Source organism: Macadamia integrifolia, chromosome 6 (assembly GCF_013358625.1).
Source record: "Macadamia integrifolia cultivar HAES 741 chromosome 6, SCU_Mint_v3, whole genome shotgun sequence".
NCBI lineage: Eukaryota > Viridiplantae > Streptophyta > Magnoliopsida > Proteales > Proteaceae > Macadamia > Macadamia integrifolia.
Window position 1 is genome coordinate 9553255 of NC_056562.1, and position 16094 is coordinate 9569348.

Below are 16094 nucleotides of genomic sequence, written 5' to 3' on the forward strand. Positions count from 1 at the left end.
GGGGGGGGAGGTGGGTGGGTGCTGGTTCATGATTGTGTAAATGCAAAGCATAAACTTACATTCATATATGGGAACTGCATTTGTTATATTTTTGCTTATTTTCACATTTTTAACAACAAACAAACACAAAAAATTTAGAGTGAAAGGAAAAGATGTGTTTTCTTTTAGCAAAAGCAACTTAACACACTTGTTTTTGGCTTTTTTCTCTCAACTTTATGTTCTTTTGACAATTATATTTTTAGCCTTGAATGTGGATGGTAAATTGTGTGAATATGGACGGTTGGGTGGATGTTACCCTACGACTGGATGGTTGACTACATCTTGCCCTACGGATGCAGATGTATTGATTGGTGAATTTAAGGTAAAGGATGGTTGAGCGGATGTATACCTTAGTTATGGACCTCCGCAGAATAAGTCGACCAATTAATTCCAGAAAAGGTAATATTAATCGGCGGAATACTGATTAAGTTCCATTTGTACAATATCCAATCAGAAATTCATAGAAGATTCAGCGGCAGCCAAAATCAAATGAAACTTAAGGAATAAAACTATCCGAAAATATAACATGTGCAGACCCATTTTATCAACATGAAAAAAATAGATTCAAACAACTCAACTTTATTATGAAATACCAACCAGATATAAATAATCAACTTGAAATACAGGAAAGAATCTAGGGTTTTAAGCATCACCAGTAGTAGGTTCAAACCCCAAAACATCATACCAACTTGAGCAGATATGGTATGACTCTTAGATTTGCATAGTCAAATCTCATTCTCCCAGAACTAAATAGATGAATTTGTCATGAGTGGAAACTATGAACTAGTGAAATGTTGACAGATATAGTTAAAGAACCCACCCAGAACTAAATATGGAAAATAATCTGATCTTCGATATTAAGAATCACTATGAACGGCAAGTGCGCAAGGTTCAATCTCAGAGATACAGCAAAACTTCAGAGTTCTTAACAGAACTTGAGAAGACAACAAAAAAATAAAACTAGCAACAAAGTAAATAAACAGCAGAAGACTTCTGACAGAAGCAAAGGGAAAGTGGCGTAAACCCACAGGTAACCCGACAAATCTCTATTCAAAGATATCCAAAATCTAAAATGTAAATAGATAAATAAATACTTCATATTTACTATCATATACTGAAGCTGATTTGGCCCTATCCAAGTAACGAGAAATAGCACTTCACGCAGAACTTTCAGAGAGTTTCCATGTATGTGCTCAGGAAACAACCAAGTGTCACTAATTCGATGGTGAGTCCTAACTTTTACCTTCTGAGCATGGGTAGTGGCCAGATATTTGTTAGGTCATCATCACTCTTGCCTCTATCAGGTTCTTGCTGATTAATTTCACAAAAAACAATTGAAGTTATCTTCATCCATATGTTTCACAATGTTGCAGAAAGCCCTTTATATCAATTCAAGTAACCCATATACCTCAGCAAGAATGTGAGATGAAACAATTGCATCCCATTCTGGGTTTTTTGTGTCCAATAGGACAAGGACTATATCAAATCTGCTGAGTAAGGGTCCAGAAAGGGTAGTATTCACAGACAATGCTAGAATTGGTCAAGAAAGACAAGAAGATAAAAAGTAGTTCAAAAGTGTAATGCATTAAAAGAAGGACTTGAGATATCCAGTATGAATTGTGGTAATCTCTAGTGTCGAATGTAATAAATCCAAATAAAGCTTTACTCCTTAAATTTACATAACTATGATAAACATAAAATTTAAATGAAAGTGATACGTTGACTAGGATCATACTGCCCTTTTGGGTTTGTTGCCCCAAAGACAACTGTCCTGGTACTAAGAGTTGTTACAAGACCAGCCTGCAAAGTATTCACAACTTTATCATTGTCAACAAACTCTTTCCAGCATTCAGAACATGGCAAAAATAATAAATGAATGAAGGAACCAAAATTCTATTTTAAAGCATGCAACTAATTTGGAGGAAAAATATGTAGCCAAGGAACCTCAACACCTAATTAATCCACTATTGTGAGGTCTAATTGGTTATATATATCAAAGTATATTTCATTTTGGCGCACCTTGGGGGGCAGGGGGGGGCCGGAGAGACCTGTTATGGAAGCAGGAAACCACATTATTGAATCTCATTTGTATAAGATTGTTAAAGATTATTCATCCAAAAAAAAAAAAAGATTGTTAAATATTTCTTCAGCAAGAGAAGCCACAGCTTGGTTACACTCCTCCTAGCCATGAGAGGTGGAGATACTCAGCTCAACTAAAACTATAATTTGTCTACAACCACAGGAAAAGATCCAACTTGAACATCGATACATTGATGATTCAAGGATATTGATAGAATGTCACTCCATCTTGACTACCACAAAACCCATTGTACCGGTATCCCCATTTTGGATTCGCAGCCTTTGATCTACCATAAAATTCGAAGTCAGTGGATTTTTGTAACAAGGACCAACAAATCCCTGTATCACTTAATGCTTATCATTTTCTAGCTCTATCTTACTATTTTCTCCTCAAATTTTTTTAAAACCAGATTAGTCAATGTCTTTTTTTTTTTTTCGCATCATCTTCAACTCACTATGTTAATATGTTAATCATAGTGTGTAGAATCACCTACCTTGAACATCCACATTGGGTGTTTAAGTGGACTAAAAACATTTTCCTAGGACCTTAGACTAATCCAATTATTTATTAGGGCTACAAAGAGATGAGAAAAAATATTTTTTGAAATGCCAAGGGATTTTTAAATCAGGTATCAAAGATAATGTCAACTTTTCATGAAGAAAAGCTATGCTAGAATGAGATTCATGAAGCACTCACTTCCTCCAACATAGTTCATAAACATTTACAAACACAAACACTTTAAGATACCTTTGCAATGCTAATAGTTTGTTGTTCCATGGCTTCATGTATGGTTGCCCTGTCATGTTCTCGCATGCTATCAAATGAACAGCTCAGAGGATTAGTTTTGTATCACACATCAGAAGCATCAGAAATTTGGACAAAAATATTCTATATCAAAAATGCCATGTTCTTTTGAGTGAATATTCATGTGTTGCAGAACTCCAATTTTAAATGGTTGTTTGTGTCATAAAATAAGATGGCTTGTTTCTTTATCCTATTCCAATTGCCACCAGACAACCAAAATATCAAAATTGGACGGATTTGAGGAGTAAAGAGGGTTAAGTTGTGCAATGCAAATAGAGATTGCCACTAGGATTTAATTAATGACTAAAGTTTACAAACCCTTGAGTAGATCCCCTCTTCCGTCCTCATCAACAGGGGGAAAAAAAAAAACTATATAAGCTAATTTTCTTTCTCTAGTTATCAATTTGGAAACCAGACAAAAATGTTGACAATATAAGTCTTGCAGTAATTCTAGTGCATATTACTCTTTCAAAATGCCTTAATAGATCTTTGTTGATATTAGCCTATCAGACTTGTAGAATGGATCGAAAAAGAGCCATCTCCTGTGTTTTGTTTGATTGCCAACTAATGGACCTATTTCATTAATTTCATCTGAACAAGAGGTCCTTAAGGAATTTTGACTACTAAGGTGGGACTAAAACAATGTGGTTCTCTTTTTGAGACCAATCAGACAGAATCTATTGACTACATCATTTTCCTATCTGGCCCCATTAGTGAGGGCAACTCTGTCAGAGCAGTACTTCTTTTTCTTCAGAGAGCCTTGGACCAATCTATAAGAGTAAGATTTAACGACATTAAGGGAGACAGCTACATCCATTGGCTGGTTTACGAACATATGTGACTATGAGAGGCCAGGGACATTCTCCCACCTAATCAGATATTATTCATCAGCTAACTTCTTCAGTGTGTAACTATTTCCATTAGCAACCTAATGGCAAAATGCTTTAGCAGATGATCCTGCTAAGTGGGATTGTGAGACAAGTGGATTGTGAGGCCTCGAATCAGTCGTCAGACTTGGTTTGCAATGCTATTCTGTTTTCTTTTGGTTTTGGAGAGCTCTGCCTGTGTTGTACTACACTATTCCAAATCTTTTTCAGCACCTACAAGAGGGAAGGAGGAGAAGAAGAGAAGAGAAAGAAAAGAGAGAGAGCTCGATGGAGAAAAGAAGGAAAAAAACCTAGCCATGATAGGATACAGATTATTCCTATCGTGGTCTATTCCCACAGTATATATCATATTAGAAAAAGTAGTTCTGCCCTAACTCACTCCCTTCCAATGCAGTCTTTCCTTTTTCAAGCTTCACCCACCCATTTGTTACCTCTGATGGAATTCCCCTGAAGGTGTGCAACACCTTTTCTTTGTCTGCCCCTTCTCTGTTTGGAAAGGGCTTCTCGCCAAATATTGGCCTCAGAGGAGAAGGATCCTGCAGACCTGCCCTTTGACAAAGAATGCAATTGGGTGGACATGACCTTTGTCAGTTACTCTTGTTGTGATGCAGTGGGTAAGCTAGCCTTTGGTGCTGAAATCTACCATATCTGATTGGAGCATAATATCAAAAGATGGACCCCCAAGTTCAAATCATTCAAGCAGATCTGGGACACCTTCGATATTAGAAGTAAGTTAACTATTCCCCCCTCCACACTGCATCAATTCCCAACGAACAGGCTTATTGTTGATTCTTGGGGCCTCCCCTTCTCTTTTTACAGGCCTCATGCCCCTGAACCCCTCCTCTTTGAGGCCCCTCTTAATTGAGGGCTCTGTTTTCTATTTTTTCCTCCTCCTCCCCCTTCTTCTTGGGGATTCCCTGAATATTTCCCCCTCATTTAATATATTTTTATTCACCCAAAGAAAAAAAAAATCTGCAAAGAAGTTGTTGATAAGCCATAGCCAGTGAGGAAATATAATGATTTTAGCAACCAAGTAATCCAGCTAAACTATACTCAATTTAAAATAAATAAAAAATAAAAAAAGGGGGGGGGGAATCTATGTAACATTACTTTTATCAAATTGAACAGTGATCACCCCAGATAAGTCAAAAATGCTAAATCAAGCACATGATATGTAAAGCAATAAAGGGAGTGTTGCGTGCCACTATTTTATCTGAATACCTATCAACTTCATCTATGCAACAAAGCCCACCATCAGCCAAAACAAGCGCCCCAGCCTCTAGCATCCATTCCCCTGGAGATTGCTCCATTGTGTGAGATCAACAGACATGTAAGTTCAATTAATAATGCTTGATCATGCATGAAACATGAATACAGTTTCATCTTAAAACTTGTGAATCCAAGGCCATATAGACAATGAAGTAATAACTCACATTAATACCAAATTGGTAGTGAGATCAGAAAGATAAGAAATATTTCCTCTGAAACATTGTGATACTCTTTTTAAGTTTTTAATCAATATGCTAGCAGGGAACCACAACTCTCAATGACTCTTGGAAGAGGGAATGCTTAAGCTAAAATGGTACAAAGGAAAACATTCCCCAAAAAGTAAGGACCGCATGTAAGTTACATCAATAATCGTCTACAATTTGATCAGCCTACCACCCTAAGAGTACGCCCAAATTGCCAGCAAAATCAGTCCTACAAAATCTTTGAATGCTCGCAAATGAAGTATGTGAAGTTCTGTAGTTGAAGAGACTTGTCAGGAATTGGATTTGATAGTAAGGACTCCATGCAGTTATACTATGACAACAAGGCCGCCATTAGCATAGCCCATAATCATGTTCAACATGATCGCACAAAACATGTTGAAGTTGATCGACACTTCATCCAGGAAAAAAACTGACTCCGCTTATATTTGCGCTCCCTTTGTGAAGACAGGGAATCAGCTTGCTGATCAGTGTTCACCCAAGGAATCAACTCACTGCAGTTCCATACCCTTTTGAGCAAGCTGGCAATGTATGAAGTTTATTCTCCAGCTCGAGGGGGAGTTTTAGAAGAACATACATTGTGAGGGTAGAATAGTTAATAGAATGAGAATAAGCAGATATGTGTATGTTCTGTTAGTAGAGGGGCTTATGTAGGAGAGCTAGGCTGCAAGAGACTAATACATTAACCTGCAGAAAGTAGGATCAAAGTGACTAAACACACAGAACTTATGGACAGAATACAGGTGAGTCAATAACCTTAAATCAAACAACATAGGCTGAAGTAACATACTAAACTCAGGTTAATCTGATGGTTAAATGTTCCAGAATTTAAGACTGAAAATAACAACTTATATTGCTGTCAACAGATCTGCCGCAGGCATGTAGTGGCCTGGGAAAACATCAGAATCGAATTAGATATAGAAGGACAATACACTGAGTTAAGTAAATATTAAAACAGAACTGGTATGACTTGGAAAACTCAGAGGTACAACTCGATACTCCTTGCTGGAAACCGACAGAACTGGTTGAATATAAAAGAATATGTTCCAGCCTCCCACTTGAACTGCAGAGTAGGACTCTCACTTAACTCCAACTTAGCTTGTCACTAGGGTTTCTGCATCTCACAGTCACAAGCATAAAGCCTTTTTTTTTTTTTATCTAACTTCAATCATGGCCGCAGAAGTGCCTTTTTCTCTTATTTATCATATAAGAAAATCAATTACAACCTACTCTCCATGCGTGGGAGATATAAATCTTCTAGACACATTTTCATTAAAGTAAAACCTACTTTCTAAAACCGAATATTGGAATTAGAAACTAAATCCAATTAACGGGTATTGCAAATTTACAATAAAATGGAAAGAAACAAAAAAGGAAGTAGATAAAGATGTAAACAGCTTCTATTCCCCTTCACATACAAGCTGGATCCATACAGCTGGCCATGGGGCCCACAAGATCTGAAAAATATCCTTCCTTAAGTTGTGGTCAATATTTTTTTGGAAAGCAAGAGTCCATCTTCATACAGCTGACACTAGACCCATGAAATCTGGAGTTAATCCTCCAAATCAGCAAGTCAATGGGCAAGGAAATTCTGGAAATTTTTTCTCTAAAGATCATCTCCATGCAAACTCTCCTTAGGTCCTCTACCCAATGAAGAACCAGGTCACACCTGTCCATGCTGTCTCCCACATCAGTTGCATTCATGTAATTTCTCTTTTCATCTCCATGCAAGCTCTCCTAACTTCTTCCTACTTTCTCTCCTCTTCTTTATCTCTTTCACCAATTACACCATTACCTAGCCCCTCTTCCAAAACCCCCATTTACAACCTTTTATAACATGGTATTTAGTTTTTAGCTTCCCACTGATCTTCAGAAGGTCCATCAGTTCAAAATACTTCCTTGTCACAAGTCAGATAGAATGCTCTTAAGAAATGATATAAATATAAGTTCCATAATCTATATCAAACCATAAAAGATAATAGGTAAGATTATTCAAAGACCCACAACATCTCAAGATTATTTGTCATCCATTTCCTAGTTGTCTCTCCATCCTTAACCCATGCCTCAGGATGCTCTATCCTCTATTACGTACAATAGAGAAAAGTAAAAGGTACAGAGTAGAAAAACCTGATATTTTCATACCACAAAGGCTGATCAGAGTTCATTATAATTCTTTTCTTTTTTCCCTTCTTCATCAGTAAGTAAGAATTTATTTTCGGAGTTAATGATAATTCTTTTCTTTTTTCCCCTCTTCTTCATTAAGAATTTATTAGAATGTACAGAATGCCTGAAAAGCATAACTGAATTAGAAAAAATCACAAATCCTACCTCCATCTTTGACCGCAGTTACAGTTAATCCAGCAGCAGTGCTTCCCAATCCAGTAGTAATAACAGACCGGTTGCTCAGTTTAGCAGCAAACTTCAAAAACTGAGACTTCCCAGTACCTGCAAGATTGTTAATATAAAATAAGCATTACCCTCCAGAAGCAGTTCATGTAAATCCATGGTATCATCTCACAGAGTCCACCAGTAAATAATGAAACAGTAAGTTCAATTTCAACAAGACAAAAAATTCAATATTGGTAAAATGCAAATCAATGTTCCACTAGATAGCAAAAGAACAGAAACTTTGAAATAAATGCATCTAGTGAATGTAATAGATAATGATTATTCTACCCTCTTGTCAAGAATCGGACAATATTAAAATATTAGAAGATGATCTTAATATATATTTGCAGCAATTCTAATGCAATCACTATTCGGCTCTCTTTTAACATATGAATTCATTCTCCTATAAACCAAGAGACATTATTTACCTCTAATAAGACATTGTCCCCCTCCATCCTATCATCATTCAGCAGTTACAATTAATAAATGAAAGGCAAGAGCTCCAGTGTTTACACAACAAGCCAAATTGCACAGTTTCAAGTATAGATAAAAAAAATTATTTGCACTCTGAAAATCTGCAGTATGCTGTTTAAAAACATGTCAAAAGATAAGCAGTATGCACAATTGGCTGGATACGGTCATCAAATAGGGACCCTTTGAGATAGTTTCATGTCACTGGAAAGAATAATGTGATCTTCAAATGGACTACAACCTTTTCTAACACCTGATCATGCATGGGTGAGTTCAGTTTTTCCCCTATGGTGAACCATTGATGAGGTGCTAGTTGACCAGTATTAATCAGGAAAGATAAATCCTATTTTGTAGGACACTTAAACCTTGTTGATTTCTGACATGTCTACACGCAATGCATAACACACCCACTAGAGAAGGACAGTTGCACAGGTGTATCTTGGAGACTTGGATATATAAATATAACTTTCCCTCAGTTTGACTCGCCTTCAACTGGCATTTAAACAAATATAATATATATAATACAAGACAAGCAAGTGCAAATCATAATCTGATAGTCAAGCATTACCAAAAATGGATCTACTTTGAGAAGGAACTTTGAACAGTATATTATGGGGAATTCCAATACCAAAAATTTGGAAAGCATCCATCAGAGTTTATTTAGCCAAGTTCTCCTCTTACGATTTTGGAGGTTTCTATGTCCAACAGAATCTTTTCTGCCCAAAAAAAGTCATTGTCCACATCCACAGATCAGACCAAAAATAATTGCATTAGGTCTAATTATTTGTGTGACTAAAGACAACCTAGTAATCTGTCAGTACCAAGGGTTGAAGATGAGAGAGAGAAGAAGAAGAAGAGACGACGATGGAAGCAGGAGAAGATGGACTGCAGAACACGATAGAAAGGAATAGAATGCCTATTGTGTTCTGCCCATATATTTATAATACCAGAAGAATATTGTACCTCTAGTAGGAATAGGAAAGCCACTTAGAGAACAATAGGATTACATAAGCAAAGAAGGAAACTATCTATCTTCCTCTGCCTTCATTTCCTACCACACCATGCCGCAGGTGCTTCTGTGGCTGGGTCTTCCTCTTGATCAACTGAGTAAACTGCTCCTCCAACTTGCTTTCGTGAAAAAGAAGAAGACTAACTATGCTACCACGATAGGGAGTGGACATTCCCCCTATCGTGTTTACTAAATAACACCCATACTGAGTCACTGACTAAGATTCTACCATACTGCAGGGAATTTAGACATAAATACCCCTGCAGTAGTGAAACACAACTTAAAATTTGCATGTATTTAAAGCATATTTGATTTGAATTACAAGGACCATCCTACAACCTATTTCTTGAATGAAATAGATACTGCTCCATACAACATATCATGCCAACTCTGATTGTCATGTCATACACAAGTCATTCTTAGGGCCCTTCTCAGCAAATGTCTCCAGCAATTAAGCTTCAAAAGAAAGATGCAGGACCATTCTTCTGATATCCTAAAATATCAAAATGTCATTTCCCTTTTATTACCACCAAGCTTTATCCTCATATTCTGCTAGAATATAATCCAAATATCCTGAAAACTTTCATGAACAATATGCAAAAGCAAAGTGCCCAGATAACATGTTGCAGTCTCACTTACACTCTGAAGTCTGAACTAAAGCTGGTAATTAGAATAAAAAGGCCTCACTTGTCTTATGAAAGAAAAAAATTTACCAGGATCACCAACCAGAAGCAAGTGAGACTCTCCACGAACCTTTGTACCAGAAGCATCAACATGTTGTACACCTCCAATCAGAGTTAAGGAAACTACAGGTTGAAAAGGCAAAACATTATGGAGGTGTCAGATCCAGAAGAAGAAAAAAAAAATGTTACATTAGTACATTATCTTAAGCAATGAGGAATTGTAGGTCACATCACCCACCTTTTCCTTGCAACAATAGGAATCTAATTTTAATTTTCAGAATGAATAGCAAGAAAAAATTTACCTGCGAGCTTTACCGTGAAGAGTCCAAAAACTTGTGGACAAATACCCCGGAGAATGGCATTTCTTCCTGCATTAACTTTTTGCCGCTTAGCAAAATTATAGTTCAGCGAAAATACAGTAAAAAGAGAAACCCAATGCATGAGACTCCCGCCACTGCAGGGTCTGGGAGGGGAAAATGTACGCAGCCTTACCCCTTGCTTTGCAGGAGTTCAGCTAAAAGACAGAACTGGCACCCAAATGAAAATCTTAGATGCTTACTGGAACATATATAGATAATGGGATGACTATGAAATATTTAAAATGCCTAATAATACCTTTCAATGGGGTATCTCTGAATTCTGTCCAAAATTGCTTGAATTTCTTGACAACATCATCAGGTATATCTATCTCCGATTTTAGTTCATTTGTTCTCCTGGAAAAAGAAATGCATAAGTGAAAAGCATATTGAGACATAGTATCCAAAAAAGAGAGAAGGGTATATTGAGACATGCAAGTGCTTCCTCTTCCCCTTACATATTGCTAAGAATAACATGACTACTCTTGGTTAGCAAGTAATATTGGGAGTAACCATGCTTTCTGTCCTGAGAAAGCATTCCATTTGTCAGACAACCTTTAAATCTGAGGACCACTTTGTACTTTGTAGTAACCATGCTTTCTGGCCAGAGAAAGCAAAGATATATTGATGTGGTTACTAGCATGTGGGTTGAACTTTTTTTACTCCAAGTGTTGTTATTTCTATCTTTCACAAAATAAATCTAATATTCCATTTACCTAACATGATTTGCAACTAATATTGGATCAAGATCACAGCGGACATCCTTTAAATCTGAGGACCACTTTGCAGTCAAAACCCCTGTAACAATTACATTATCTGGAAAAATCAAGATATCAGTAAAATCTGACCAAGAAATATATAAAAAGATATAAGCCAAGCCAAGTTCAAGGGATACATATATGCAACCTATCCAGCAGAGGTGAGAGGTAAACATCAAATTGAAAACATTGCTTAACATAATTTAACATATTGCTCGCCATCCATGGTTTTAAAGCTGTCGCCTACGCACCTGGTTGGTTTCGCCTTGAGTCTAGGCCCCCTCCAACACCTTGGGTCGCCTATATACAGTGACAACTATGTTGCCATCTATTGGTTTTATTGGTTTTTGTGTATTGTGGGTGAAGTTGGGGGGGGGGGTTTGAGGGCTCCAATTATTGCCGCTTAAGAGTTTCTTGTAGGGTGGTTGTGGTATCTTTCTTTCTTTTTTGTTTTCTGTGGAGGGGGGGGGGGGAGGACGTGATGTTTCTCTTTGTTCTCCTTTTTGTCTTTCTTTCTTGTCCCAATTTGGGGCCTCCATATGCACTTGCTTCTCTTCTCTTTCTAGTAAGATATCTATTATACCATTGACAACCCACCCTCCAAAAAAAGGATCAAAGTAATTTCTTCAAAACAAAAATCAACACAGAAACTGCAAAAAAACTGAATTGAAAACAAAAGGGAAAAGAGGGAGGCAAACACACACAAAACAAATATCTCAATAAATAAAGCAAATTAACGTTAGAGTTCATATCGCAATTATTTATAAATGGAGAACACTTTGCCCTTTCTTCCAATACTTCCTCTCTCACTTTCTCTATCTCCTTCCCAAACAAAACAACCAAAAGCATAAAAGGCTTTGACGGTGTCCAACCCAAAAGCCTAAGCTAATAGATACTTACTCACTCAGCCTTATCCTAGCTAGATGGGGTCAGCTACAGGGATCCTATTCCTCCAGCCCACTCTATTCAAAACCATACAAGATTCTAGTCCTAAGCTATGCATGTCCTTCTTTACCACTTATTCTATGGTTATTTTAGGCCTACCTCTAGCTCTTTCGGCTCCTTTTTCAATTTGAAACTCTTTCGAACTGGAGCATTCAAAAGACCTCTGTTGCACATGTCCATGCCACCTCAGATGAGTTTCTCACAACTTACCATGAATAGGGGCAACGCCCAAGTTTTCTCTAATTTGTTCATTCTTCATTTTGTCTTTACTAGTTTTCCCATTTAAGCATCGTAACATCCTCATTTCAGCCACATGAAGTTTGTTTACATGTCTTTTCTTTACTACCCAACATTCAGCCCCATACGTCATGCTGGTCATAGAATTGTTCTATAAAATTTTCCTTTTGAGTTTTAAAGGGATACATCGATCACACAACATCTAGATGTACCCCTCCATTTCATCCACCCTACATCTAAATGTACCCCTCCATTTCATCCACCCTATTCCAATTCTATGGACAATATCATCCTCTATATCTCCTTTATTCATGACTGAACCTAGGCATCTAAAGTTATCACTTTGCAACAGCTCCCTATCATCAACTTTCACCACCTCACTCTCAGTGTTTGTTCTTAGGCAGTATTAAGGCCATACAACAAACAAATATTCAATGAAAACAGGAATTTAATATATAGACCCAAGGAGGAGCTTCTAAGACGTAGTACCTCCAGCTTTGACGAGGTCAACTAAATCATCCTTCAAAACAACAGTAATTGAACGAGGTATAGATCCAACCCCCAGAACCTGTGTGCTTTCTTGAATTTTGATTTCCTGATAGTCATGGCAAACAATACTTCCTTCTATAAATTCGAAACTTGTGCCTTCACATGATCTAGCCCCCTGTTAGAGATTACAAAAGATTCAATGGCAGGCACTAATTGAAATAGTCACAGGAGAAAATGAAGTAAATTATGAAAAGGACTCCATTCCAGTTAAAAGCCATAAAAAAATGGTAATATTTGCAAGGCATTTAACAACTATTCCTGTGAAAAATTACCAAAAAAAGTATTTTAAAATACAAAGGAGACACACTAAATTTAAGATAGAAAGTAAAAGCACAATAAAAGAGGAACAGGACTGATTTAATTTTAGATCCCAGACATATCACAGTAGCAAGGTCTGATTGTTTCATCTAGTTTTCATCTATAATCCACAAAATATGCCTTTTGAAGGAAAAAAAAGGGGAGGGGGGTGGAATGAGAGAGCATATAGTATGATAGTAATAATAGAGGTAGCAGTAGCAGTAGCAAACTAGCAACAGACTAGTCACATCAGTTTGTTGCGGTTGTTCATGTTGTAGTAACAGCAATGATTATACTAAAGAGGATTGATAGTAGTAGTCATAGTTGTCATGGCATCACCAAGGCGGCGATTTGGCGTCCTGGCGGAAAAAGAAATTCATGGCAGTGCTACGATTTACGTGACTCACAAATGGCGGTCGCCATTGACTGATAGGCGTCGCCATGGACGCCAGGTCACGCCCGATTCACTAGGCGGATTTTTTGTAAAATGCAGGGTGATTTTGATAGGGCTATGTTGATTTTTGATGATTTGATATTGCTTAATGTTGGTTTTATATGTTATAGGGTATATATTGTAGGTTTGTAGCATGCTAAATAACTTTAGAAAATAGGGAAAATAAAAAATGACACATGGGCGATTTGACCGCCATGGCAACTCCATAATGGGCGATTCATCGCCAAATCAATTAGCCACCCCTCCACCGCCTTGGATCGATTTGACGCCGTGACAACTATGGTAGTAGTAGTAGTAGTAGTAGTAAGGAATTGATGCATTGCATACTATAGAATGGGGGTGGAAAGAAATAGACCTTTGAAGGGCAAGCTGATGGAAGTCTTATGGCATTTCCACTTTCCAGTTCAGGATGAACATCAAACCTAAACACAAAGTCAATCCAGAGATTAGTCAAGGTTTATGAACCAATAACTATCCCCTCAAATTAAATTATATAAGACATAACCTATCCATCATTCCCAAGGTGAGCAATTTAGCTTTTCAATTAGTAGAAATACACTTCGGAATGGAACCTATTTTGTTTGAATAAAATTTCAGACTTCTTTCAATCGAGAAACTATATTGCACCATCGGAATAGACTGGACAGAGTACATCTTCCCTCCAATACCAATAAGAGATACACCATCAGGGTCCATAAAAATGTAACACTTTTACAATCTTTAAAAGCAAAGACAACAATTTAGTAAAAAAATAAATCCTAACCCATGCCTGGGAAACCATGAAAAGTTAAGAATTTACTTCACTATTAGAGATTTTTTTTTTTTTTTTGGGTGCAATTAGAGAATAAAATTAGGAAACTCACCAGGGAACAAGAATTCCATGGAAATATGAGAAAATAAATGGGTAAAGAAATAGGTAAACTACTGTATAAAGAATCGAGGCATCTAAGATTGACAATACCCCAATGCTCCATATTTGCAACATTAAAAGGGGAAAAATGAATATCAAACTGCCTATCCATGAAAAAACAAAACAGTGGAATGTAGAACATGACAAAAAAAAAGAGAGACCAAGGCGAATATAAATAAAAGGAAAAGTCACCTGAACTTGCATTTTCGGCACATGTATTTCCGCTCTCCTTCTATCATTTTGACCGACCCAGACCTGATGACAGTGCCTTTGAGAGTGAGAAGAATCCCCCGGTGCTTCACTCTCACACGTCCAATGCTCGGGAAGGTCTCTGAATGCATCCAAAAACTACAAATCAAACAAAAAAACAAACAAACATATATGAAGCAATTAACCCATAAATTTCACCAAAAATAAGCAAACGAACCAGGAAATTCCAAAGGTGAACCACTGATATTGATGCGGACGTGCACGAATTCCTTGACACTTGCATCGTCCCAACCCTTAAGATCAACGAAGACATCTTTCTGCCATGACCATGTTCAAAATTAGTAATCAATATCTCATAGAAAGAGAACAAGAGCTCTACAAAACTTGAATACCTGAACCAGATAAGCCGCTTTGTCGAAAAGAGGCAAGAAGTGTGTGGGTTGAGAGAAGAGGAGATGTGAGAGCGGAGGATTATCTTGTGTGAGCTCTGCAAAACTGATAAATTAAGACAATCGATTAAACAAAATAGTGATATAAGGAATGGAGGAGCAAATGTGGATTGGCCATGGCTTACTTACTCTATATGGAGAGGGTAGTGAAGCATTGGATCTTGAGAGAGAACGATGGAACGAATGTCTTCGCAGTGGTAGCGAAGAAGGAAGTGCTTGAACGATTCGACGAGTTCAGAGTCAGAGATCTCCATTCCGAGAAAGCTTTGAGCGGGAAGAGAATGAAACGCTTGGGTTTGGGAAAAGGAAGCATGAAGGGAGCGTGGTCTCTACGCCAAATATAGGGTGAAATGACAACTTCACCCCTATTGAAGTCCCGTTTATGCTTTCCCACGCTCCTATTGGCCCACGTACTGTCGCAGGGGATACACTGCCGTTTAGGGACCCTCTCCCATTTGCGCCGGAAAGGATCGCTCACCCACGGGTGACACAATCAATGTGATGCGTAGAGAGTCCGTGTTTGCATAAAACCCTGGACTGCCCCCATTTCTTGATAAACGCTCGCTGAGGTATAGAGAATTTTGTACACTGAGCAAAGCACACATTCTCCTTCTCCCGCTCTCTAAATTGACTACAGTACTTGCAGTTGCAGAGGATTCTTCAAGCGAAGTTCACAGTCAAAGATCTTCAAGCTAACCAAAACAATAATCCTCTATCCCTGGTATGCTTTCTGTTTGTCAAAACTACTGAGTATAATTTCTTTGGGTTCACTTATTCGTGGATTGGAAGTGATTACGCATTCTTCTATTTTCAAAGACAGGGCCTTTTGCTTTTATTTTTATTTTCACCGTTGAAGAATTGTTCACTTTAATTCCAAGGAAATCTCTGTTATATTTTAGAGCTTGTTAATTTTTATTTTTTTTTAAGAAATATACTGCTTGATCGTCTTACCTGTCGAATATAGTGCATATAGATACCAGTACTTCCTCGTTTGACTTTAATTTCTGGATTAAAAACTTATCAAACCCACATTGTTGGAAAGGTCCTAGTTCCAACTATCGAGTCGGTATTTGTGGAG

The 16094-nt window shown here is 37.5% G+C and overlaps 1 protein-coding gene across 5 annotated transcripts in view; it reads right to left on the bottom strand.

Annotated features, from left to right (window-relative positions):
- The window catches only part of LOC122082582 (probable DNA helicase MCM9), a 22962-nt gene extending 7662 nt beyond the window's left edge, over positions 1-15300 (bottom strand). For 4 of the 5 annotated variants that reach the window (XM_042650247.1, XM_042650246.1, XM_042650245.1 and 1 more), the window contains exons 1-16: positions 15146-15300; positions 14960-15062; positions 14785-14884; positions 14550-14688; positions 13803-13869; positions 12637-12811; positions 10924-11023; positions 10467-10564; positions 10154-10219; positions 9882-9974; positions 7629-7745; positions 5032-5104; positions 2867-2933; positions 1758-1839; positions 1448-1569; positions 1283-1350 (exon numbers count right to left, since the gene is read on the bottom strand). In XM_042650247.1, coding sequence (XP_042506181.1) covers positions 1283-1350; positions 1448-1569; positions 1758-1839; positions 2867-2933; positions 5032-5104; positions 7629-7745; positions 9882-9974; positions 10154-10219; positions 10467-10564; positions 10924-11023; positions 12637-12811; positions 13803-13869; positions 14550-14688; positions 14785-14884; positions 14960-15062; positions 15146-15270 — 1595 coding nt within the window. In that variant the 5' untranslated portion in view covers positions 15271-15300. The remainder of the gene's footprint in view (positions 1-1282; positions 1351-1447; positions 1570-1757; positions 1840-2866; positions 2934-5031; positions 5105-7628; positions 7746-9881; positions 9975-10153; positions 10220-10466; positions 10565-10923; positions 11024-12636; positions 12812-13802; positions 13870-14549; positions 14689-14784; positions 14885-14959; positions 15063-15145) is intronic. The other variant, XM_042650248.1, reaches the window with a different exon arrangement.
- Positions 15301-16094: the final 794 nt, after the last annotated feature.